The 26,525-nt window shown below is 39.0% G+C and overlaps 1 protein-coding gene and 1 long non-coding RNA gene across 2 annotated transcripts in view; one reads left to right on the forward strand and one right to left on the reverse strand.

The window, feature by feature from the left end:
- SLC2A9 (solute carrier family 2 member 9) overlaps window positions 1-15,943 on the forward strand; it is an 81,745-nt gene extending 65,802 nt beyond the window's left edge. Inside the window, exons 11-12 of the mRNA XM_033061082.1 lie at window positions 2,534-2,661; window positions 14,117-15,943. Coding sequence (XP_032916973.1) covers window positions 2,534-2,661; window positions 14,117-14,374 — 386 coding nt within the window. The 3' untranslated portion in view covers window positions 14,375-15,943. The remainder of the gene's footprint in view (window positions 1-2,533; window positions 2,662-14,116) is intronic.
- Window positions 8,395-19,590, reverse strand: LOC116996961. The gene is made up of 3 exons (XR_004418047.1): window positions 19,533-19,590; window positions 9,863-10,095; window positions 8,395-8,773 (listed from the first exon to the last, which is right to left on the reverse strand). It is a non-coding gene; the product is annotated as an uncharacterized LOC116996961 (long non-coding RNA).
- Window positions 19,591-26,525: the final 6,935 nt, after the last annotated feature.

Here is a 26,525-nt window from a genome sequence, read left to right on the forward strand (position 1 = left end):
TACAGCAGTAGACAGCAGTGACCTGGCTTCATTCCATTCCTTGTGTTCCCGGATCTGACCTGACTTTCACATAGCTCATGTATCACTTGTCACTTTTCAGGCTCCTTAGTTCCTCCTCTTTTAAGTCATCCTTCTTCAGTAGCTGACTTTCTCTGTTTTGTAATGCTGTGGATATACTTCTCTAGACCATGAGAAAGCTGAGAGGTCTGTCTGTGCCACCCTTCCCATTTATGAAAGTTAGTGGTAATTGATATGTTCTTAGAAATTAAATTGGAATTTCAAGGAATCTGTTCCAAGATAGTGCCCATGCATTTTTATTTCCAGTACACTTATGTTTTCTGATAGGTTTCTGTCCTTTTCTACTTTTTTTCTTTGCCTCTGGCTTTTTTCTCTCTTGTACAATATGTATTTTTCCAAATGCTACTTTTCCAAGTGCTGTTTCCAGCAGCATATTATTATACTGACAAGAACAGCAACACCTCTGTAGATTGTCCTACAGCAAAGGCATGACAGTATAAATAATCATAAATAAGTCATCTTGCATGATTTCTGTGTTTGCAGTCCTTCAGTTCCTCTCTCCAAGGGCCAAGTGTCCTGGCAAACTGCTGCCTTGTACAGCGTTTAAGACCCAAACCAGATGCTGATAGAACAGATGTGATTGCTGCCATTTGAACCCAAATCCCAAGGGTATGATAGGATGGCCACTGGAAGCCATCAGGCATTGATAGACCCCATGTTGCTTGAATTTTGTTAAGTTGGGGGGGGTTCAGATACTTACTCTACGCGTTCAAACTGCTGCTGGGAGAGGCCACTATTTTTTAGTCACAGAATTCTGATACTATATATGCCTTGTAGGAAGATACAAAGCTGCAGTTTGGATGGCTTAAACTCTCCATATCTCAGTGTCCTATTTAGAAAGTAGGAATAAATAAATTTATTTATTCTCTCGGTTTTTTGGTGTAATATATACTGGCATCTTTGGCACAGAAGGTTCAGTTGAAGGCTTTGCTACCATTTTAGACATGTTCTCACAAAAAGTCATGCTAGCTCATGGTGGAGAGTAGCTGCTTGCTGCATCACACTGCCTTTCTTTTATGCACATATTCATGGCTTCTGCATCTGCAAGGATGTCTGACAACACATGTCATCTGCATGTCATGTTAGAGTCTGCAAGTCCCAATCTCACACTGCTCACAGGAGCTCCTGGTGCATGTGTTTAAGCTCAGGGCCATGGTGCACAAGGGGCTACATAAGGATGCATCCCTTTAATGCACTTAGATATATATTCACAAATGTCCAAGGGCAAAGGCAGTGCAAAAGATTAGCACATAGATCAAGGAAAGATGTGCAAAAGAGGACTCAGTGGATGGATAAGTCTGTAGGGCTGATTTCTTATTAATTTATAAATCTTTTGGAGGTCGGTACTGCTATACAGGTTTTTAAAAGTAAATGTATCTATAAATATGTTTTTTGTTGTTTACACCATCTTGTTAAATTGCTTAAAACAGAGGAAGGACTTACATAGTCTTCCACAGTGTATATGAGTCTTGCCAACAAAGCTGAATGGTGAGACAGGTAATACCAGCACACTTCAGAACCTAGAGGCAGAAACTGGTAGCAGCAGAATTCTGGTGTTACTAATTGTACAGTTCTTCAAACTGTAATGAAATAATTCTGCAAGTAGATGTATGTCTGATGTGTAACGTTAACTGAATTATGTACCTGATCAGCAAATAAAATCCAGGTTTTATTCTCTAAAAATAGAAATATTTCTGTTGAAATATCCAGTGGGAATGAAGGAAGCTGAAGATCATAAATTGAGACTTTCTGCTACTAGACAGCTACTCCCTGGGGGTCAGGCCAGCAATATGCCAGTGCTGTACAAAATAGTCCACTGCCTAAGTGGAAGGAAACATGAGTCACAAATGCGGCATTCAAAATTGTTATTATGAAGGTCAGAGTCTTGACTGATGGAAGAAATAGACTTCTCCAGAAGTGCCAGCAGTGTCTGGTAAGGGAATGTATTAAATAAGCATCAATGACAAGTATACTCATAGGAAAGCAAAAGTTTTGTCCTTTTTATTGCTGAAATAAAGCGGGTAATAATTAGAAAAAAATAGGAGTCAGTATCTTTGGAGCCATCTTTCCAGCTGTTAAGATCAAAAGTATTATGGAGTATCTCTGAATTTTCAGAATTTTAGTAGACATTCTGCATTTTAGTAGAAACAATCATTCTTATTTTTAGTAAATATCCCATCACATGATGCTCTGGAAGCTTGGAAGCTGTTTTGTGGATTCGCTGCTCTGTTACCTGCTTGTCACTCCTGAAAAGAATGTAAAACAGGAAATGTGATGTCATGGAAGAAAGAAGTGTCACTTCTCTAAAACACAATTTTGACAAATCTGTTCCTGGGGGCCCTGCAGAGCTGCAGAGCAATGCTAGCCATGGAGGTGTGCATCACGAGGCTTGTTCATCTCTGCTGCTGGGTGGGGGACTCTACTAAAACCACTGTCTTTTTGGATCCTGTTTCAGGTGGGATTCCCTTTGTCCTCACTGGAGAGTTTTTCCAGCAGTCACAGAGGCCAGCAGCATTCATGATAGCTGGGACAGTCAACTGGCTCTCCAACTTTGCAGTGGGACTGCTCTTCCCTTTCATCCAGGTACTCAACACCCCTGATAACTCCTGTGCTGTGATGTTGCTGGTGTAGTGGGACATGTGACATTTGAGAAGAGATTTCAGTAATAGTAAATGTCCTATTATTGAAGTGTGGATGACATTCCCACCATGTTTGTGATAGAGATTAGTTATGATACCCACATGTCTCCTTGCTGGAATGTGCTGGAAAACAGTTGTCCTGCAGAAGAAAAAATACTGTAACCATGGACAGCCCTCTATCGCAAGTTCTCCACAGGAGTGTTTAAGCTATGCAATCAGATGGTTTTGTCTAGGTTCAGTCACTGATGCTGATTGTCACTGCCTTTTTCTTCAGCTTTTAGGATAGCCATCATCTGATTTACCCTATGCTTTGAGAATTCGTGGGGAAATAGATGCTCTCTGCACCTCTCTCCATAAGCTTGGCTTCATGGCTCTTTTTTCCCACTTCTGTCCGGCTTTTATCTTCTTTAGCTGGTTCCTTCTTGCTGCAGCTTAATTGCTGCATGGATTAATCTGTTCCTGTCCCAACTTCCCCAGGCTCTCATAAGCTTTGTTTTTAGTGGATTGCTTGGCTGCACTAGTCACATGGAGGACACTTTCATCAAAAGCTGCCTGAGAACTGAGGGGTTGTACTTTAACAAGAAAAGTTTATTTTTAAAAAATGCAAAAAAAATATTAAAACTTCATCAGAGAACAACATTCTCCTACTCTGATTCCTGAGAGCACTTTAACACTATTGATGTGTCATTGTATGGCAAAAAGGCTTCAAGAAGCTTCTAATTAGAAAACAAGCTGAGGTTCTTTTCTTGCTCATTAACCTCTCCCAGGGATTGTCTGCGCTCTCTGGAGCTCACACTGAAGCTGGTGCTTCATCTCAGGAGTTGAAATACTGATCATGGCCTGACTGGCCATATCCAAACTCCTAAAAGAGGCATCTGCTCCCCTGATAACAGTTTAAGAGTGAAGCTCACTACTACAGGTCAAAACAGAGATTCTCTGGATTTTGAGTTTTTTAGACACACTGAGGAAAACAGGGGCAGAGGAAAGGTGCAGGGAGAGCAAACCCTCCAGGATACTTGCACCTCACACCCAGGAGAGAGATTCTGGAATGGTTTTCAAATCGTCACCAAGGAAGAGATTTGAGCGATGAGAGTTGCTGCTGTGTGGGCTTTCTTCCAACTGAAAATTATTTGATTCTGCAATGCCACATGCCTAACTAATAGAAGATACAGTAAAATGATCATTCTCTAAAACTTCATATATTTCATTTGACAAATAGAACTGCTTTTACTCTGTGGTACTGTTTTAAATTATCTGTATGAGGTACTTTATGGGAGAACTTGAAAGCCTTATAAAGCCTGAACCATGATCTAAGTTTGACACAATTTAAAATTTCTTCTAACAGGGACAAGTCTCTTGTAATTATGATTATTTGGATCACCTTCAAAATTCGACATGATTGTAGAATCTGTGATCTTTCCAAACTCTATATATTAACTAACATTAACTGCAATTACACTACTATGTCTTAAGAACTTCGTTTCATGGTTATTGAAATTGATGAGTAGGTAGCACATAATTCCTATGATAAGATATCAAAAGGAGGTCGAGACGTAATTCCTTTTCCACTGAGGTGTTACATCTACCAAATGGTGGAAACAATTAGACAACTCCCCTGAGATTTTGAAAACCTGACCTAGTCCATGGGCCAGCCCCAAGTCACCCAGCAAATGGATGCCTCTGTGTGGTTTAATAGCATTTTCTTCCAGAAGGTGAGGAGAGGCTGTTTTAGTAGCATTAGACCCTCCCTTCCAGCCCAGGTGGCCAGGCACTTCTGGTTCCACCCCTGCCTCCATGGCAGCTGGACAGGGGCATTTTAAATCAGAATTAAATTAAATCCAGGGGCATTTAAACTGAGAATTAAATTAAATCCAGGGGCATTTAATCAGAATACTTCAGAATATTTTCATTTGGTTTGGGGTTTTTTTGGTTTTTTTAGGTATTTTTGGGCTTGGGTTGGGGTTTTTATGGGGGGGTGAGATTTGGTATTGTTTGGTTTTGTTTGTTTTTTTTTTTTTTTAAATTATCCAGAGACATTTAGAGAATAATCACATTTCTCCAAAAACTGCAGTTTCTCCCTCCTGCACATAACTGGGGATTACCCTGAGCTCTATTTAGTTGCCAGATTTGAATTCATGCAACTCAGGACATCCCTACTTGTTCTGCTAATGCTACCTGACAGATCACCTGGTGAAAACTGTTTAAAAAGTCCCTCAGTAAATTCAAATTAAAATGCAAACTACATCCTCTAATTTTCCACATGCATATTAAAGCTTTTTGAGTGATTTAGTGTGCATCTTCATGAAGTTTGCTGTAGCCTTGTGGAATTTATCATAAGGTGTCATAAAAATATCCGGTTGTGTGATTACAAAATTATCCAGTTTAGTTTTAATGAAGACAAATTATATCTCCAGCTTGAAGGGGGTTTGGGGATTTTTTTCTTCTTTTAAAGAAAAGAGAAATAAAAAAGAGAAAAAGCTTAGAGTTTGCACCTAAAGATGAAAGCAGTGTTACTCAGACTTTGATTTTTAAAGCTTTTTCACAAGATCAAACTAGAACATTTCCTCTTTCCCAAGCTTTAACTTTCTTCCTATTTCAGTCAACCTTACTCTTAAAATTCGGTTTATGAGTCATCACTTTCTTCACATAAAGGCAATATCTTCTTCTTAGCCCATTTTATAAATCTAAACCAGGAAAAAACTTTAAGATACCTTCACAGGATGAATGAATAATCCTGTCTGTGTGTTTAAATACTAACCTGATTGCTTGAGAAACAGCAGCCACTTTTCTTGATCTTTGGTGTGCTTCTACAAAATTATCCCAAACATTTGGGAAACAAATCTAATAAGTTTACAGCTGCTAAAAAAATCTAACAGCAGTTAGTTTTCCAAATGTCTAATTAACTAATTTGAATTACTAGATTTTTGCCCTTCAACCATCTGTAGATAAATATAATCAAAGAGTGGCTTGAGTCTTACATTAAAATATACAGATGTGATTGAAAAGCTAGTATACAAATCAATTTTTGACAAATGAAAAAATAAATTTGCTGTGGCTTCTCTTCCAGGCCTCATCACTATCTGAGGTGCTGAAATGTGAGCAGGGACACAATAAATCAGAAATTAGAATGTATATATATGTGGAAATGGGTGCAATTTGCTGAAGCAGGCACAGGGAACAACAAAACAGCAGAAAAGTATAATCTAAAAGGGTAGAGAAGTTCTGGTGCCATAGAATAGGCTTTGTGTGCTAAGTACCGTTCATTAGCAATAAGTTTGCAGGGATAGTCTTCAATAATCCAATGGTGTAGCAGGAGGTTAAGTACAGTAATTTCACTATTACAAGCCGCACCTGATTATTAGCTGCACTTTCATTCGCAGTGAGGATCAGCATGCAGCTTTCACAAAGTTGCCAATTAGTAACAGAACCACGGGATCGCAGAGTTTACTGGCTCAGGTTGGGCCGCACAGGCTTGGATCGGCCCCGCTTTTCCCCCGCTGGGGCTGGGCAGGCTCCGGCTCGGCTCGGGGCCGTGCAGGCTCGCACTTCCGGGTTGCCAAATTTCTGAACCTCATCAATATATTGGCTGCACCTGATTATAAGCCTCACTTCCGGGTTCGGACCAAAATTGTAGTCAAAATACTGCAGCTTATAATCATGAAATTACTGTACATGTTATCTAGAAAAAGTTTCTGCTTACTTTTTGTGATGTGTTGCATAAATAAAAAGAATTATTAAACATCAATAATTACCAAATAATTTCCCAACTTGCTATTTTCATTACATACAGATGCATTTTATTTCTTATTTCACATTGTGATATTAGATTGTTATGATGCACTTAAAGACTACATGGTAAATTAGTAATATACTGTAGGAAAACATAGCAGATTTCTCCAAAAAGTTTCTACCATAATAATTTCTCTTTCTAAAAGATTGGGCAGTCCTTTTTGATGTCAAAGTCACATTGTATATTCAGTATACACTTGGGAAATATTTAAATTGCTATGTATTTTATATTTCTAATTTTCAAGAACAGCTCATCTTCACACTTTTCTTCTAATACAAAAGTTTCCAATAACTGGGGAATGCAGAGGAATATCCCATTATGATTAGAGATCTGTTATATGGAAATCTAATTGTACTCTTAACTGGGGTTTGACCAAAACAATCTCCCTGGATCTGTGATCCAAAAGGAGCTCAGTATCATATGGGATAAAGGCACTACAAGCCTTGAAGCCTGAGTTCAAATTGCTTACTAGGACAATGCCAAGACCTGTATGTGTATTTATTTTCCTCCTTTTAGAAATTAATTACTTTGTGCCTGTGAAGTGTAACTATTGAGATATTATACTGATTTCTGGAGGTTCTCTTTTGATTCTTCTTTATTTCTTCCTTAGTTTTACACAAGAGATTTTCATTCTCATGCCTCAAGACTCATTTACTCAGCAAGATTGTCTTTTGGTTGTCCTTATTATTTCCTTGCTGTGTATCCATTGACTTTTACTATTACTCAGCACAAGGATTTCAATAACAGGTGTGCACAGAAAGTTTTGCATAGTTTCCCTCAGCCAAGCTATTTTAAGCTTCTTCAAACACATTGGATGCTTCATGTAGTGACAGTGTCACTGTATTAAGGGTAATGGTCAAAGTTCCCCTCCAAGATGAGAAAATGAAATATGGGCTTTCAGAGGGTCAGATGTGCTTATCTTAATTAGAAGCAGCCCATTTCAGGGATACAATGTAAAGATCTGTTACACTTTTATGAGGAGATAGTGTGTGTGAGGGTCATGGTTGAAATTGCAGTTCATTTCTAAAAATGTCTCTATTTTTTACTTAGAAATTATATTTCATACATTATACTTTAGTGCTCTGTCCTTCATTGTCCTGCACTTTCAGCAGAACCTTAAATTATGTCTGGAACAGAAGAAGGACAAAGGGTAAAGGACACAAACCCTTATCCATTTGTTTCACTGCATTATATCAATTTGAGCCAAGTGAAGTCGAATGTCTACATGAATAATAGTTTTTCTGCTGATCAATTTTGAAAGACATTGAACCATTATTACTCGACCTCACCACTTCAAAAGCCAGTTTGACCCACATTAATGACACCAATCTTCATGGCAACTTCCAATGCAAGGACCCATTGCTAGTGCCAAGGGCTGTGACTTGCAAGTTGAGAATTTAGAGTAACGTTTGGCATTTGCTGGAAAGAGCCAGAAGTTTTGTTTTAAAAATATGAATGTGTTGTGTTTATTAAATTGATTCAGAATTTGTTCATTTGCTCATTTGTTTTGTATCTGCCCTAGATACAAATGCCCTATCATTTGCTCATTTGCTGTATCTGCCCTAGAATATCTATTTTCCTGTTTCCAATATCACAGTCCTTCTCAGAATTTAACCTTTGCTACAGTGTGTTAAGTCAGTAAGCAACCATTGTAAAATAGCATGTAATAATCCTCCGAACTACTTTTAGATTCCTCCAGGGTATGGTGTTCACAGCATGCAAGCTATTAACAGGAAGACTGTTCTCAGCTAGATTACTTCTAAAGTAGCAAATTATGCAGGTTTTTTAATTAAAACAAGAATCCTGATCAATTCAATGGTAGGTTCTTTATTTGTTTCAGTTTACCATTTAGCTTTAAAAAAATGAGCTCTTTTGCTCATTCATTTTGGGCACCTAAAGTCAGTTCACAATGCTAAAAAAAAAGTATCCTTTACTATTGTATTTAGAGGGAGATGGGGGAATGCCTGTATATTCTCTCCAATGTGTATAGCAGCCCCTCACAAGCTGGGGGTATGTTTGTTCACCTCTTTTTTAAAGAAAATATGGCAAAAGCTGCACCTCCTTATTCATACACCTCACTTATGCAGCTCTGTCTCATCCCCAACATCAGGCCTGATTGCTTGCCATGCCTGGGATGTGATTTGGGGGAATTGATGGAGTACTTCAACTTTGATTCTTTTTTGCGGTAATTGCATGCATATCTTAGATAAATCACTTCTTGGTTTTCCTTTTCTTTTTTTCCCCACAAACACAAAGCCTTGATCATCTGCAGAAAAGAGAAGACAAAAATGAGTAATTCAGGATTCAGCTGGCCAGAATTTGCAGAAATGCTGTTTTTCAAATGACCTCCTTAGAAAGCTGGTATTAAAACAGAAGGTTATACATTTTAAAGTTTATTTTTAACTAATAAATAGCCTGTATAGCAACAGCCCTCGCCAGCCTCAAAAAAAACCCAATGAAAATCCTGCTTTGAAGAAGTTTTATTAGTCTGCTGACTTAGCAGGTGCTTCCCTCAGGAGATTTCATCAATAAGGGTGTCTGCTGCTCTTTTGCCCTCTCCTGCACACCTGATAGGGCAGGTGACCCCCAGTAACCCCAGAAAGCCTGGCCCCTTCAAGGAGCCTCTCCTGTGTGTCTGCCCTGGCTCTGAATGGATATCTCTGTCAGGAGACAGGTGCTGACAGAGGCTGTTGCTATTTAGGAAACCACCTGAAACTCTGCTCACCTCTGAACCTTGGCTGCTCCTGCAGGAGGTTATGCTGAAGGAAATGCTAAGGGAAAGCAGCTGCCAAACACAGACTGTTGTAGAGCTTTGTTCTGACTTCCCTCTGACCTTCGGGTTTCTAACTGAGCACATAAAAGCCTGGCTTCAGGTATTGCTGAGGAAACATGTTCCTAGCTCTGCAAGGCTGCCTGGCTGGGGCAGGAGCAGCAGCTTTGTGCAGGTGGCAGCGTGTTCTGAAGCTGAGCAGTACGAGCAGGCAGTGGATGTGTCCGTGGGATATGGATGGGGCTGCCTTGGTGCTTCCTGCATGACCAGCACGGCTCCTGCTGCTGCTGCTTGGAGCACAGTGAGAGGCAGTGTCCTTACATGAGGAAATGCAGACCTACAGAAACCACACACTTTCCTTGAATTTTTTCTCTATTTGCTTAGAATTTCCATTCAGAACTGATTTGCTTTTACTTCTTCCTCTGATGTTCCCTTCCTCTTTTAACTGTCCCTTCTAGCTGTTCTTTTTGCTAAAAAGTCAATTTACTCTTCTGGTGGATACAAGTATTCAATTTTTTGAAAACTGAGGCATCTACTCCGTGTAGCAGGTGAAATACTGTCACAAAGCATAGAAAAGGGAGTTACCTTTTCAATTTTATCATATATGTTGTCATTATTCCTGTATCATTGGCAATACACGTCAGTGAAGACTCGAGGCCATCCATGTCTGTAGACCCAAATACCCAGGACTGCAGAGAATCCATGCTTTGACCAAAGACTTTGAGGGAAGTTCTTCCTCAGCTTTTAACTCCCACCCCAGCCCAGGATAAGCAATGTTCTGTTGTTTTAATTCCACAGTAGCAGCAGCAGGCTCATCTCTAGCACATTGGAAGGAGTAAAACAAGAGAAACTACAGGTTAGTTGGGAGACTGTGGTGATTACAGATAGTAAGTGAGGTATACAGGTTTCATGGACATGATATAAATAACATCCAATATAAATAAAAGAAAGTAAAATAATCTCATGGAACAAAGATCCTGTTTCCTGTCAGATCTGTCTATCAGTACTTTTTCTGTAGTGGTCATTGTCCAATAGCTCAGCATTTACTGTATTTTCACCACATTATCTCAAATTCTAGATTCCCTGATGGGCACATCAGATATGTTTGGGCCAATTTATTTTTTGTTCCACCCCTCAGATGTTTCCTCCAGCACCAAGAATTCAAAATACATCAGAAACAGATAAAAATGAATTAAATATCTAGGCTGAACTGTATCCCACCTATGTCCAACTAAAGGTTTTTACTGAATTGAGATTTGTAATTTAACATTTTCCTCCCCCTTCATCCTGCATTTCTGTCCTACAAACTTTATCAGTGTGCAGTGCATATAGGTTTCATACTTATAATGAGGAATTTGATTAGAATATGATGTTCTGTACAAAATGCAGGTTTGGGTGATATAAATTGAATTCTGGAAGAGTTATAAAAGGTTTATGACTGAGGGGAAGAACCAGCTTTAAGGAAATATTATAACTGAAGAATGGCTGGTGACAAAAGAGCTTTTTGTGGCCATTTTTCAGTATTCCTGTCTGGGAATTATGGGCCTGCAGAACACAAGTGCAGCCTTGTACAAACCCTACAAAATCCATTTGCAGGATTTATAATAAAATTTAATTTTTAGCTTATTCTCTGTGAAACTTCAGTTGGAGGTCCTTGTGAATTACTTCTTAAGGGATTGCAGAAGTTAGGAAGAGTATGATTATTACAAATAAATATAAATACATTAGGTTAAATAATTGTAAATAAAACATGCACTCATGAGTGTTGAGTCCAATTAGAAGAGGTTTACAGAGATATGAATCAGAGATAATAAGCACTAATGTATTTAGCTCATGGACAGCAACGAAATAAAGAGGAATTAGAAAGTTGGGACAAAGTTGTGGCTGCACCACAAAGAGACACAAGTAACTTATTACATGTGGTTACCAAGTTTATTCATACAAGGTATTAATGGTTCATGTTCATCTTGGAGAATATTTAATTCAGTGAAATTTTAAAAGCGAAAAACATACAGTAATTTCACGACTATAAACAGCACCATTTTGACTAAAATTTTGGTCCGAACCCAGAGTGCGGCTTGTAATCAGGTGAGGCTTATATATGGACAAAGAACGAAAAGTTGCTGTTTTAGTTTGGAGGACAGGTGTCTGCTGAGAAAGCAGGAAATTCTTGGAGAATGTAAACCCCCTCCCTCCAAATTATTATAATTTTGAAATCAAGGGGCTTTAGGCAAAAATATGAGAATTAGGAATAAAAGTTCTTTACTAGGGAAATTAAAATAGAAATACAGTACTACAAAGAAACAAACTCCAAGCCCTGACAAAGTCAGAGTACAACCTGACACCCTGTCAGGCAGGGTGTTGGTTGCAGTCCCATTAAATGGTGGCTGCATCCTCCTGCAGTGACAGATGTGATTCAGTTGGAGCAGTGCTCCTGCAGAAGGTGCAGTTTCCCTCCGGAGGTCCAGTGGTGATGTGGAGAAATCCGGTTTTCCTCTGGAGTCCAGTGGAGAAAGGGGCTCCCTTAGTGTCCCAAAACCTCTGTTTTTATCTTGGTAAGAAATGTTGGGCTCTTCCCCCTGGCTGGAGCAACTTCCAATGGGATGCAGTAATTTTATCAGTCCCACAGTGGGACTCAATGGGCCATTAGCAGACAATAACTCCCTGGAAGAAGGATGGGGGGTGCAAAGATAAAGAACAATGCCCTGCCTGGTTTCAGTGGATGGCCCATTAGCAGAATATCTGCCTTTGAGATAAAGATCACTGCCCCCACCCTCAACAGATGGTGATAAAATAGATACCTTTTATCACATTCTGTATTGTGATGTGCGGCTTATAATCAGGTGCAGCTTATGCATGGACAAAAAATGAAAAGTTGCTGGCACCCAGAAGTGCAGCTTATACTCAGTGCGGCTTATAATCGTGAAATTCTATTCAGCTGAACAACAATTACACATTCAGGTGTTCCAGACGTAAAATTAAACTTCCTTGCCTGACAAGATGATTTATGAGGCACTGGAAAATCTCCAGTCTACTATATCCTTTTGCTTCTGCCTCTGTATAAGCCTGCAAGTTTTATTTGTTACATGCCAGAATATCTCCTCCCACATTACCTGTGTTGTTTGGTTTGTGATTGTCAGCTTGCTCAGGACTTCATGCTTCTAGGATTTAAAGCAAAAGCACTGAGGATCTCTAGAATCATAGACAATATCAGAGAATGCACTTGCTACCTTTCCTCTTACAGGCATAATTTGAAGCACTGAACTAGGTAATGAATTATCCACAGAAAAAGAACATTGTGACTAGGCAGGCTGGAAATCAGCCATGATATTAAAAAGCAGCTGCAGAAAATGGGAGTTTTTTTGCATTTTTCTTTCTTGTTCCACCCAGGAATTAATTGTTCTTCTTGTATACCACACATGATGTATAATGAGCAAGTGAAACATAAAAACAGTGCTAAGAATTGCATACACCTTGTGCACCCAAAGCAGGGAGTCAAAGCAGCCTGCAGTGTAGGGCTGGTGTGACTAATGATGGTGAGAGTATATTACAAAAATGTGCAAAATGAAGGCTGCCTGCTTGCTTCAACTATATGCCTTTAATGGCAGTTATGTAAGTTTAGGAAGACAGTTTTTCCCTGGGGTGACCTCAGCCTTGCAGCACCTGAGGTGATGTGTGAGGAGTCCAGCTCTCCTTGGGTTTGCTGCTCATGACCTCACACAAGGTACCACAGGAAGGTCATCTTACTTTTGGAGTTGGAGAAATCCTTTCTGTTTTAATTCAGCTTGTTAATAAAAGCAATTAGAAAAATATGGGTACAATGGACGTTTGTGAATGTAAATCAATAGAGGAGGAAGGGCAATTTCCTCAAATGTTGCAAGTGCCTTCCCTGGAACCATAATATCAAACCTCTTTCAAGTTCAACAAAGCTCAGATAGCAATATGATAATTATCAAATGTTTTTTCACAACTGTACTGTTGTAAGTAACTGGTAGCTGCTAAATGATCTAATAATCACTGGGCAAGAAATACTTATTTTTTGGTGAAGTACAATTCCTACCGGCTGGTTGGAGCCTTTATGCTCAATTTATAAATGAACTTCTTTACATCTACTCTCTTTGCTTTTGCAGTGAAGCAAAATCCATAACATTCATGTATGGTCTGTACTTTACATTCCCTTAACTAACTCTTACACTATCTGGCATGAAAAAAAATGCATTTTATGGATTTTATTTTTTCCTGCTGTGAACTCCTGTAACCATAAGAGTGATAACAAATGTGTGCTATTTGGGGTTTTTCCTCAGATATTTTGCAAATCTCAAAGCCTGTAACTGCTGTGATGAAGATGCCCCTGGCTATGGCAGTTTTTCCATGAGTTTTGTAGAGGTGCACAGCGCTGCTAAGGCGTGCCTCAGTTTCTGTGCCTAGGAGCTGGGAAGCAGTGCGCAGAAAAGCCCAGTGAAACATCTGCCTCATTTCCAGAAACCCCAGGGCAGTGCCAGGCTCAGCTGAGCACAGTGCAGGGTTTCTGCTGCCACCTGCTCTCCCTGTGCTGCCTCAGCTCAGTCTGGTGTCTCCCAGCCCTGCCCAGACTGCAGCTCTGTGTGCCCTTGCCAGAACCTGCTTTGCTGTCAACGGGCCACAGGCAGTGTTGGAAGAACCAAAATTTCCTGCATTTTATGAACCTCTCAGCACTCCATCTAGCAATGAGTGCCAGCATGTACTGTACTTGGTTGAAGATTGCTCCATACACCCCACTTTTTCTTTCAAACCATTCCTGCCTCACTTCTGACTTTTTTCTCTCTGATAATGACCATCTCCTTTGTTTTCTATTCACAGGCTGGTTTACAGACCTACTGCTTCCTAGTGTTTGCTGGCATCTGCTTTGCAGGAGCAAGCTACCTGTTTTTTGTCCTGCCTGAAACAAAAAATAAGACATTTCATGAGATCAGCCAAGCTTTTGCCAAAAGGAATAAAGTAACTATAGAGATGCAAGAGATGAACCACTACACGGGGGAAGGGAAATCAAGGGAAGAACAAGAATCAAACTTCACCTCTTCAGTGGACAATGGGGAAACCAAAAAAGGGATTGTGTAAACCCAGGATGCTCTTTCAGGGGGTGGGGGAAAGCGTGCTCTTTTCATTTATAGCAGTGCACAACTTGTATTATGACTTCATGAACTGTTTCCCCCCTGCAAATATTCTATGTGAGTATGGGTGAATTCATTAGCAGCTGGGGTAATGGTTGTGACAATGAGGGGCAGGAGGAACAGCAACTGATAAAGTAAATGAGATGGAGTTCCATTGGCACCTGTGAAGCAAGTGCTGTGGTGAGTGGAATGAGGAATGCAGACTTGGAGATGTGAAATGGCAGTGGGGAGCCAGGGTTTTGAGCAGCAGCTGGCTGAGCACCCCTGTGTGCCCACAGGGAGGTGTGCATGCTCCCTCCAAGAGGAGGAGGAGGCAGGGACAAGGGAAGAGATCCCAGTGGGGCCTGATGAGAAGCAAACCTGAAATGGCACCATAAGGTATTTCTCCAAGATGTCATTCAAGCTGCCCATGAGAACTGCCATGACACTTCCCTGACCACTCATTCCTTTTCTAGCTATTTTACTTTCAGTTGCATGGTTTGCAACATCTGCCACCTTCCTGCAAAAGGGCAGCTCTGGGTCCTGATGAGTTTACTTGTCTCACTTGCAAATCCTGATTCACTAGTAATAGAGTTGTCTCTGGTCTCTGGGTTTGCCAGCACTGAATTTCTCTGAAGATATGTATTTATACAATTTTATTTTTTAAGAATAAACTTAGAAGCTTTAATATGAAAACTAAACCTCATGGTGAAGTGAGGGAACTCCGATGGTACGTGTAGGACACAGTATTGAAACAAAAATTCAAACATTAAGTGTTCCAAGGGTTGGGATTTTTCAATTGTTTTGTTTGGTTTTTTGTTACTTTTCAAATTCCTTTTAAAGCAAGACTTAGAAGCCCAAATTTCCCTGAGACCTAATAACTTAGTTCTTAACATTCAGATCCCTAGATAGGAATTTGGGTGCCTGTTTCTTACTTAAACACTAATTTTTATTTGGGCATTAGATTCTGAAGCACCAGTCCTAGGTCACATGAATAATATTCTCAGTTGTCTAAAGCTTTGTTAAACTGCTTGATTTCATGAGAGAAAAACTCAGCAGGCTCTCAGTGGTTCGGTGAACAGTTCATGGGATTTTTTCACAATGAACATCATCTTTACAGTTTGTAATTTTGACAACATTTTTTCTTGATCCCTCTAGATACCTGGATGTTGAGGGATAATAAGAATTTTAAACTTAAATAGCTGTTTTATATGAAAAGTCAGTAAGTCTTTGAACTGCTCTCGGTGAGGAGTAAGACACAAGAAAAAAGTGCAGCATGTAGGTAAACTACTTCCACAAGTTACATTTACTGATCTAGAAATTAATGAACTTGGAACATATTTTGTGAGAAAATTTGAGTATATATTCATATATGTATGCATATATGAATATATGTATTCCGAGTATAGATATATATTAATATTTAATGGCTTAATATTAGTGGCTTTAAGGTGGAAGAGGGTAGATAGAGATTGGATATTAGGAAGAAATCCTTTACTGTGAGAGTACTGGAAGAGGTTGCCCAGAGAAACTGTGGCTACTCCATCCCTGGAATTGTTCAAGTCCAGATTGGATGGGGCTTTGAGCAACCTAGATTGGTGTCCTTGCCCATGGTGGGGGACTGGACCAAGATGATCTTTAAGGTGCCTTCCAACCCAGGCTATTCTATGATCGTGATTTTTATTCATATACATATACACACACAATGGACAATTATTTTTCAGTATCTGGGAGGGGGGAATGTTTGTATCTCTCCAAGTGATAAGCTGTTTTTCATTTTGTTCTACACTGTAAAGGACCCTGTAAATTAAAATCAGAGATCCTAATGCTCAGCTGTTACTAATTTATGTATATAGTTTTATACTGTGATTTATTTTTATGTGGCATATTTATCACAGACATTGTAAGCTGACCTAATAGGGCAATTTAATTACTAGGTAATTGACAAAAAATTGATAGGTGCTTTTATGCCAGACTTTATGTTTTGTTTTGTTTTTTTTTTTTTTTAGTGGGATAGAAGTACAGCAGTAAGAAAATTAAATATATATGAAAAAGAGAATAAGAATGAAAAATTTAAAATGTATGGGTTTGGTGCTACTATTAAGAAAGAGAGCAAAGCAGGATTATACCAACTGAGAGTCATAAATGGAAGCTAATCAAATACTGTGGAGAAAACTGAAGAAAAAAATTATTTTTATAGCCACTTGTAAAATTATATATAGAGCAAATGAAAATATTACCTTTCAGTGCCTTTAGTTCCCTATTCCAAGAGTTACATGAGGCTTGCTAAGTGAATGGCTATGTAAACACTGAGTGTGAATAACAGCCCCACAGAAAATTACCTGAAAATTTTCTTTTTTTGCCTGCAGGGCAAGACTGGCAAAATTAGACCCTCTCCTTCAGACTAGGAATTACCTTACTTTGTAATTAGGGCTACTAATGTGGTAGGATGAGTTTTGCTTTTAGCCAAGGTGGCAAGATTGGAAACCAGTATTATTAGAATGAGAATAATTTAATGCTTAGTGCTGCTCGTTAATGTCCATTATAGACCCTGTTGAAAATGCTGCCATTGGAAAACTTCAATTAAATAGCCTGCTGGCCTGACACAGTGGTTGCATGACTTCTGCAACAGAATGAAATCATCTGATATTTGCCTGCATTTGCATTTGGAGCCCAGCTTTCAATGCATAGGTAGAGATGTCTTGATTGAATTTCCTATCAGCTCAGGGGCCTTGTCAGTGCTAACAGCAAGGGGCCACGTTTTGATTTGTGCCATCCCCTTTGCTCTCCTCTTGTCCTACCTGAGAAGGGCACACACTTTCTGTGTGGCTGCAAAGAGCTGCTAAAAACTGGGTACAGTGTGGGACAGGGGTTCCACATCTCACCGGATTTTTGTTGCCATCCATGTTCAAAATGATTCCAGGTCAAGCTACTGCTTTGTTTACTGGCCAGGGAAGTGTCCTCTGCCTTGTGCTGTGGAAGTTTGAGATGTGCCAGTACTTCATTAACTTTCTCGTCTCTGACCCTAATGAGAGTTTTGTGTTGCTCCTGTTCAATAAAGTTTTTTTCTATGGTAATGCTGCTATGATTTCTCCAGCAATGAGAGGACAACATGGAAAATATCAGCAATTTGTTGTTTATTTTTTTCTTGTTGAATGTATTAAATTGTCTATAGCCCATGTGTTTGTCTGCAAGTGTTGTGTGGTGCCACATTCCCTTTTCCTGTCCGACACTGGGGTGAGGTACTGTGAGCTGGTGTTTGTATGGGTACCACAAGTCTGTGTGATCAACTATGTTCATACACAGTGATTGCAAAATAAACCTTTGGAATAAAATTAAGTTATGTGGATTTTGTTCTGGGTAAATCTGGACCTCAACACATGCACATATTTCAACTCCCAGGGGGTTTTGTATGTCCCAGTATAAGACTTTAGTCCTGTGTCTGGATGACCCAAGTCATTGTGAACTCCACAGTGGAGTGGTTGGGAGTTATGGGAAGAAAATGGTGACCTGTATTCTTTTTGAAGCATTATTTGCATTTTGATTCTCAAATCAAATTCCAAACTTCATTCTTTCATATGTTTATACTGGGCTTTAGAAATAAAAATGCAGGCAATGGTGTGAAGAAAATTATTAAAACTGGCTAGTGGTAGTAATGACTGGCACTGGTGAGGCTTTTTGCAGAAACTTGTCATTTGCAAAGGATGAATTTGAGTTGCTACAGCTCTTTCTGATGAGAAATTCAGTCAAGTGACTATTTCTGCTACAAGGATATGCAAAAACTTAAATCTGAAATATGTATGAAAAACTTCATACTTCAGGTTTTGAAGCCAATTTTCACTCCACAAGGATCTGCTTTCTAGTGGGGGAAGATGTGAGTAATAATCCATATGGGATAATTTCCATCTTCAGAGTAAAATTTAAAAATTAAAAAGAAAAAAAAAAGTTAAAAAGCACTCCAAAACCAACTCTTTGAAATTTGCTTTCTTTCATTTGACTATTTTTATGTCCTTTTCCTTGCAGACATCACCATATAAACCATTGGAGCTCAGGTCACCTCACATAACAGGAAGAACAAATCCAAGTAAAGCATTCTTAGGAAATACCTGTGGACTTTTCCTTCCAGTCTAACTCCAGTAAATGGAGTTCAGATAAAATCTAAAATCCTGAAATACACAGGCCCAAACTGAAGCAGGTTTGTTAAGGTAAACATTTCTGCAGTTAAAACATTCAGGTTTGAGTCCATATTTAATTTTATTTGAAAGTGAGCTCTGTAGAAAGGTGAATTTCATGGCAAGTGCTTGGTACTTGGACTCCTAATCAAGTTATCACAGCTCAGTAAGCAATCGTGCATAACCTGAGTCACTAGAGCCCTCTTGCTTGCAGGCTAAGCTGCATTAACCTTGCTTTTGCCATGACCTAAGAGAAACATGGGCAGTGGATAATTTAGCTGGTCTTTGAGTTATTCCTACTAAAGCTTCACTACAGTTAAACTCTTTTAAACTTGGATTCTGAGTTAAAAAAAAAAAAAATGTACATAAGAAAAGCTTTCAGGAGACATTTACACAGGCAATAGGGACGTCAACAGGAATCTTCTCCAGTGATTTCAACTACACACGTGTACCCAAAAAAGACATGGTACACATACAGGAATTCCAAGCTCAGGAAACCCAGCACAATTTTATCTTCTTTAGATAGTAAAGGAGTGGTTTGTTTTCTCAGTCTAGGAAAATAATGGTATAATTCAGAGGCTGCAAAAGCACTGATCTGAGGCATTTCTTCAGAATTTGGGAACAGGGGTTGGGTTGGTGGATTGGTTGGTTGAAGATTTGTTGGGGTTTTTTTAAGAGAACACTTTTAGTCTGGCTCATACACCAAATCAGAGTACCAAAAACGAGACTTCTGGAGTTGTTGGCTGTCTAAGATAATAACGCCCAAAAGGCATAAACTCAAATGTAACTCTGTCAGACCCTTGAAACACAATCCATTAAGAGCATGATCTTGCAGATGTAGGAGGTAATTTGTCTGCTACTGTGTAAGGTGCCATGCAGAGACATTGATTTTTGTTTCACTTTCTCTTGGTCCTCTCAGTTTAAAAAGTCAGTCAAACTAAATGCAATGCTCACCTCTGCATTTGTTCCACTTTTGTTTCTGACTTGTTCCACCCAATTATATAAAATTTTTTACAGTTCACACCTGAAAATCAGAAAGCAATATTTACTTAGGAAAAGAAAACATGCCAAAGATTACAAAAGTGATAAATACAATTTTCTCTACAGGCTACCATTTTCAAAGATGAATTCAAGAATTAATCCTTTAAATCCAAATTTCGTGTAATTTCATCTCTTTGAATTAAGCTTTACTGTCTATGTATATGCATATGTTATATATAGAGAGACTTTTACGTTATACCATGGAAAAGGTTCAGCAGTTTAATTCTTATACACAAAATTGGACCATCTGGATACTATATCAAGTTGTGGACTGGACAGGTCAGACACACTGGGACTCAGACACTTGCATTAGCAAATTTAGCTAAAGTTTGCATGATCATAGGTTTGGAAAAGTAGTCTAGCAAGGCTGCCTCCTTTTGACCAGCCTTAGATTTTTCATTTTCCACTTTCCTAAACTGCTAGGGAGAGACTACGATACTAATTTGCTTAAATTTATTTTGAGGCATCAAAGGAAAATATCAAAACTCTTTTCATCCGAGAACAATTTGTATTGAAGACCTTCAAGAAGCAGCATGTATCAGAATAGTGCTCAGGCTGGGCCAAGCTAAATATACTCTTCCAGAATCCAGAGATGCATTTTGCACGTCAGAATCTCTCAGCCTTTCAGTGGGGAGGTATCATTGCCACCCCTCCCTTCTTTTCCCTCCTCTATCCCCACCTGACATGGGCTGTGCTTTGCCTCTAGGTGTGCCAGCACATCTTTGGAAACAGCATTTCCATCACCTGAGAGGTGAAAGAGTCTCAGAGGCAGAAAAGAGGGGGATCAAAGGCAGATCTCAGCGGGATCCAAGGGTGGCACTATGCAGCCATGGCTCTCTTGGAGAGAAGTACAGCTGCACTTTTAAACTTCTTTTATGGACTTCAGAGAGGCCATGAGCAGTGCAACCACAAGGAAGGCGGAAGGAACTAGGGAGTTTGAGACTGGGCAGCTGCTGACAGATGAAATCTGTGTGTGAGAAACCATCAAGAGGCTTAGGCATTGCTGCTGTTGATTTAATTAGTGAAAAACATGTAGATAGGTAGCTGAGATATCACTCTGACATAACAATACTGCCCACTCTGCAACAGTAACCAAAGGAAACAAAAGGCAAAAAGGATAACAGTGGTCTTCACAAGAAAAATCTAATATTACAAATTAATTTTTCTAATGGAATATCAGTTAAAAATAAACATGACCAAGAAAGACAGATGGCTTATTTTCAGTACATGACACGAATTCGATGAGTAATTAAATATTAATTAAAAGGTAATAGAAAAGTTCAGAAACACATAACCAAAGCTGTAGAATTCATTAGCACAAATTAGAATTAATGAATTTTTATAGTAGATATTTACATTTATGATAACTTTCATATTTAGGTTAGACTCAAGAAATAAAGAATAGCTATAACTAATAAGAGCTAAGAAATTTCTCTAAGGAGCTGAATTGCCTATAATTGGACATTAGATCACATTTTCACCGTCTTTTGAGATGTGCAGATAAATTATGGAACACAAGCTGGATCATTCCTCAGACAGGTTGCAGTGAGCACTATTTCCTGACCCAAAATACAACAGAAGTGGGGAAACCCCAGCACTACCTAAAAAACAAACAAATAAATAAATTAATAAATACATATATAAGACTTGAGGAAGATGGAGATAGAGGAGGGAAAAGAAGGGAGGGGTGGCAATGAGGCCTCCCCATTAAAAGGCTGAGAGATTCTAGTATACAAAATGCATCTCTGGATTCTGGAAGAGTATATTTAGCTTGGCCCAGCCTGAACAGTATTCTGATACATGCTGCTTCTTGAGGGTCTTCAATATAAATTGTTCTCTAGCTGGATGAAAAGAGTTTTTTTGATGTTTTCCTTTGATGCCTCAAAATAAATTTAAGCAAATTAACATGTAAGTCTCACATTGTTTCAAAAAACCCCAAAACCCAAGCTCCAAGTTGTTTCCATGCAAGGGAGCTTTCATAATAAATTTGAAACACTATGCCTAATGATATCCATTGGGAGATTATGTTCTCAACTTTTCTAACTCTTTTAAAAGCTTAGCTCTTTTTTATTAAATCAGATTTTGCAGAGCTGTTACTTGGTAGAAGTTTCAACCTCTTCTCATTGTTCACAGCCTTGGTTAATAAGCATGAGAAATGAATGTTAGTAAGACAGAAAAAAAAATATCTAACAATTCAGCAACAGTAGGAGGAGAATCAGCATGTCTGGCAAGCCTGTGTGTTAGCTATGAGCCAGGACTGCTGGCTCTGATTATTTAAAATCATAAAAATTTAATAATTAGTTTTTCTAAATATTCTCAAACTATTTACTGGATGGGGTAAGCTTTGTACTCCAAAGTACCAACTTGAAGAGCTGGAGTTCAAAGGGAGTAGGTGATGTTGGCACTCAGGATGTGGGTGGTGCTGAAGAGATGATCACTCTGGAATTCAAAATTGTTCTCAGCTCTAAGACAATTTTTGGTTTAAATTTAGAAGTGACAGAAAATCGTAACACATCATACATGCTTTCACTGTCATTAAGTTACTCAATACTACTTAAAAATCAGATTTTGAAGGCAAAGACATTTCTTTTATCTTTCAAATGAAAGACATTGACAATGCTTTCTTCTGTACACAATATTAGATCATGGACATTTATTTGACGGCCACTTTTGTTCAATTATACCATGAACAGCTTCACTAGGTGAGCAGTAGAAAGATCTTTCCAGCTCCACTGTTATCTTTAGATCTCATATTTCAGAATCAAAAACAAAAATGCCAAAATAGTCTAATATTAAAGCCATTCTCTCTGGAGCTCCTCACCACAGTTCTTGGAAAGGTTTTACATTTAAATATTGCAGGTGGGATCTGAGGTAGGAAATGTTTGGCATTTAACCCTTCCCTGTCATCACAGGCCAGGATTTCCCTCAAAAACCTTTACACAGCACTGAATATTCACATAAATGCTTTTGGTGGTAAGAAATGATTGATAAGCAACACAAATGACAGCTAGTCACAAGGTTAAAAGTTAGCGGGACTGGGTCCTTGTTCAGTAAACTGCAGATATTACCAACCTCCCCAGTCTGTGGTCCTACAGATTTATTGTGGAGCTAAGCAGGATACTACTGTTGCCACCCAAGAAAAGTGAAATTAAAACTCTCCTACAAGTCACTTTCTGCTTTGAGAATGTGGTCAGCAGGAATTAGTACAATGGCCAGATTTGCCCTGGGCATTTATCTGTAATATTTTATCTGACCCACATGCACAACTCGACCAACCTGTGGCCTGCCCTCCTTAGAGCTGACTGGGTTTGACCAAGCTCCTTCACAGTGCCATTGCTGGTAGCAGGTCACACATCCACTCCCTCTCCCTCAGCCTGGCAGAACTGTTTGGTTTAGTCCTTTCACAGTTACTTAAAGGACAAAAATCTTACAGTTTATTGTGATGATACATGATAAATGCCTAATCTGCTCTATGACATTTTGCGCTTCATATTTATGAAATTCAATAGTTGCTTTATTTTGCAATTTTTGGTGTTCTCTTTATTTGCATATGTGTTTTTTAATAGCAAAAATCCCACCCTTGCCTCTTTCCAAGCTTTAGAAACTTGTGAAATCAGATTCTCTTGCATTAGAAAACAAAAACAAAAACAAAAACAAAAAAAACCTTGCACAGTATTTATTTAATAAATCACCAAATAACATTTTCACAACCCCCTTCAAAGTCTATGCTACTGTCAGCTGGACAATAGCTAGAGGGCTATCAGAGAAAAAGGAAGAAGCAGCATAAGAGCAGCTGTCATAGAAGTTCACCAAGGTGCTGAGTTCCGTTTCCTGCAGCTGCTGCTGTCCTGGAAGGAGCCAGCTCAGTGCAGGACAGCCCTGGGGGCTGTGGGGCTCCTTCCTATTCACGAGAGGAGCAGCCACTCTCTCTCACTACATCCTGCTTATGTTTCCAACAACTTCTCAGAAAAAAAGCAAATTTGAAGGGGTTGTGAGAAGCAGAAACAGCAGCTAAATTCCAGGCTCTGCCAGCTGACCCTTCAGCCTAAGGTGCATCCTTAGCACATCAGAACTTACTCACAGCATGAGTGCCTACAAACATTTCTAGCCCAAGGAAAAATCACTACTTGGAGAAAAACTGTGAGTAGTGCACAAAAGCTGGGTGTCAGGGATGATATTCCAGTGACAATGACACTGCAATCATAAACCAGTTCGGTTAGACCTCACTGTTACTCAGTGGAGCAAATAGAGTTCTGTCCCTGTGGTGACTAATGACTCTGCACCAGATGTATCCCACTGCAAAATAGAAGGAAAAACATACACTAACTAGACAGCTAGATATTACTTAGTTATTCCTTGTATACATTCAGCAGAGTACGAAGAATGCTCACAGACTTTAAATATCTTCTGCTGTTATGATGGTAGTTGATCTTTTAAAATAATGATTTTCAGACAATTGCTTTTTCCAAATGTTTCTTCTGCAATAAATTCAAATAATAGTTATGTACAGAAAAACAAGCGCCTCAGAACCAAGGGTAGTCTTGCTTATGGGTCAATAGTGCAGCTATGTGATTCATTGCCAAAATTACATGTGCAGAGATCTTTTTATTCTAAACAAGGAGTGTATACAAAAATATCCTTTCATTTTAATAATTGTATTCAGTTACTAAATCCATTCCCAGAATAATGCAAATCACATGCAGCATAGGGGAATAATTATATATGTATTTTCATGCAGAGTTCTTTATATTTAGATGATTATATATGCATGTATATAAACACACAAAAATATATAAAATATGACTTTATGTGCTGTACAGCATTAAACTTTTTTTTTCTATTTCCAGTTGGAGTAATTCAGTAAGCTATACCTCTTTGCACATGTGGATCATGCATGTCTTTATTAAATTGCACAAACTGAAGCACTTCTCCAGACCAGTTCACAGATTTATAAATTATTTATGTATCTGTCGAGAGCTCAGTGATTTGCTTTCTTTAGTTAGAGATGGTCTAGAAATCGTCACTGGAATAATTCTAGTCCTTCAAATAAAATGCAACTGTGTACAATTAGCGAAGAGAGATTCCAGGTCCCTGCTGCTTTTGCTTTCTCTGCATTCACTCCCAGTTATTGATGCAAAGTCTGTGGTATCTGCGTAGTTCTGTGAGAGTTGTCTGTGCAAATCCAGGGTCAAATAACAACAACAAATAACAATAGGCAAATCACAGTTCTTGCAAAACTTAGAGCAGCTTAAAAAGCCACTGAAACTAAGTTTTTGTGAGTTATTTTCAGTCAAGTCCTACACAGAGCATATTCAGAAATTCTCACACAGCTTAACTAGCAGCTTTGAATGCCTCATGAATTTTTATGATCTTGTTAATACTGAAATAGTGGAGTCCTTTCTATATTGCTTGGTTTATATTGGCAGTAGAATGGGGAGTTACATTAATCTATCCTGCATCTTTTTATGCACTCTAGCAAAATGTGCATAGAAAATAACATGTGTGATTACACAGATTCAGAGTTTTTGGGTCTTGACAGCTACAGCCTGGGTTTATACAAGACGAGACGGCTCAGGTAGAGTAAAACATTTTAAAATTTATTCTCTCAAGCAAAATCCACTGTTATTGCACAAACTGGAATTGTTCCCCTTTTTTGAATTTGTTAAACAACTTCAGAGCTGCTCAGCGGGTGCTCTCAGCCTGCCTGACCAGGTCAAAATCCTGGCTTCTGATGAGAGTTTTCAGGGCACTGCTAAAGATACAGAGGGGAAAAATCAAATTATTCAGCCTACATGTTTGTTCCAAAATGACACCACAGCATTGAGAACATCCTTTTTCTTAGTCTCAGCTGCTTCTTTTAAACACACCTCTCACAGCACATTCACTCCCCACATAATTCCAGCCCACTCCTCATACTGTCCGTCTAATCCATTGTTTTCTGCTTTCTACCAGCTAATATACCACTGGTGCAGGCAGCATTTTTCAGGTCTGTGATCCTGCAGGCTTGTGATGAGAATTGTGATTTACCCATTTTCACTCCCACTTCTAGCCCACCACCTGTGTGTTTGAGCCACTGCTCAAGGTTCATAAGGAGGTGCAGTTCAGTCATGCAGGTCACAAACCAAAGCTGCGCTGATGGAAAATGAAACCAACCCACAGAATCCAAGAGTTATGGAATCATTTAGGTTGGAAGGCATTTCTAAGACCACCAAATCCCACTCTTAACCCAGCACTGTCAGGTTGAACACTAAACCTTTGACAACCTTTGGAGTAGGCTGCCCAGGGAAGTGGCTGAGTCTCACCTCAGAGATTTTGAGGAAGAAAGTTTTGTAGTGCTGACAGACATCAAACTCTGAATAAAGATTGAAAGAACTGGGGCTCAGCACAAAGAAATCCTCCACACACAGAAAAGCCCCGTATATAAGAGCTTGCTGCAGAAATGGAAGACATAAACTATGCTCTTGCTGAATTCAACAAGAACTAGTGGGGTTCAATTCCAATTTCTTTTTTCATACCAGCAAGGTCAGCATGACAGTAGAGTAAATATCTGTGAGAGCTGGGAAAGATTTTTGTCTGGTTGTGCTAAGGAATAAATTGTAGAAAGGTGACTTATTTATGGATAATCCCTCTCTAACAAGGCACTAGACTAGTTCCATGTTCTCCCATGGCCTTTTGCAACAGTTTTCTGGTGCAAACTTCTGGACTGAATCATTGGCAACCTGATACAAGGCAGGATAAAACCTTTATCACAACAAGACTATGAACAGTCAGAAATCACATAGTGAGCAGTAATGTAATGACAATTTCTCTTATTCTATAAGTGCCCTGAATCCCTTGGCTGAGAGTGAGAAATATGTAGACACGGGTGTTTCTAATTCCACATGGAATAACCTGTGCTTCAGCTCC

Source organism: Catharus ustulatus, chromosome 5 (assembly GCF_009819885.2).
Source record: "Catharus ustulatus isolate bCatUst1 chromosome 5, bCatUst1.pri.v2, whole genome shotgun sequence".
NCBI classification, from domain to species: Eukaryota; Metazoa; Chordata; class Aves; order Passeriformes; family Turdidae; genus Catharus; species Catharus ustulatus.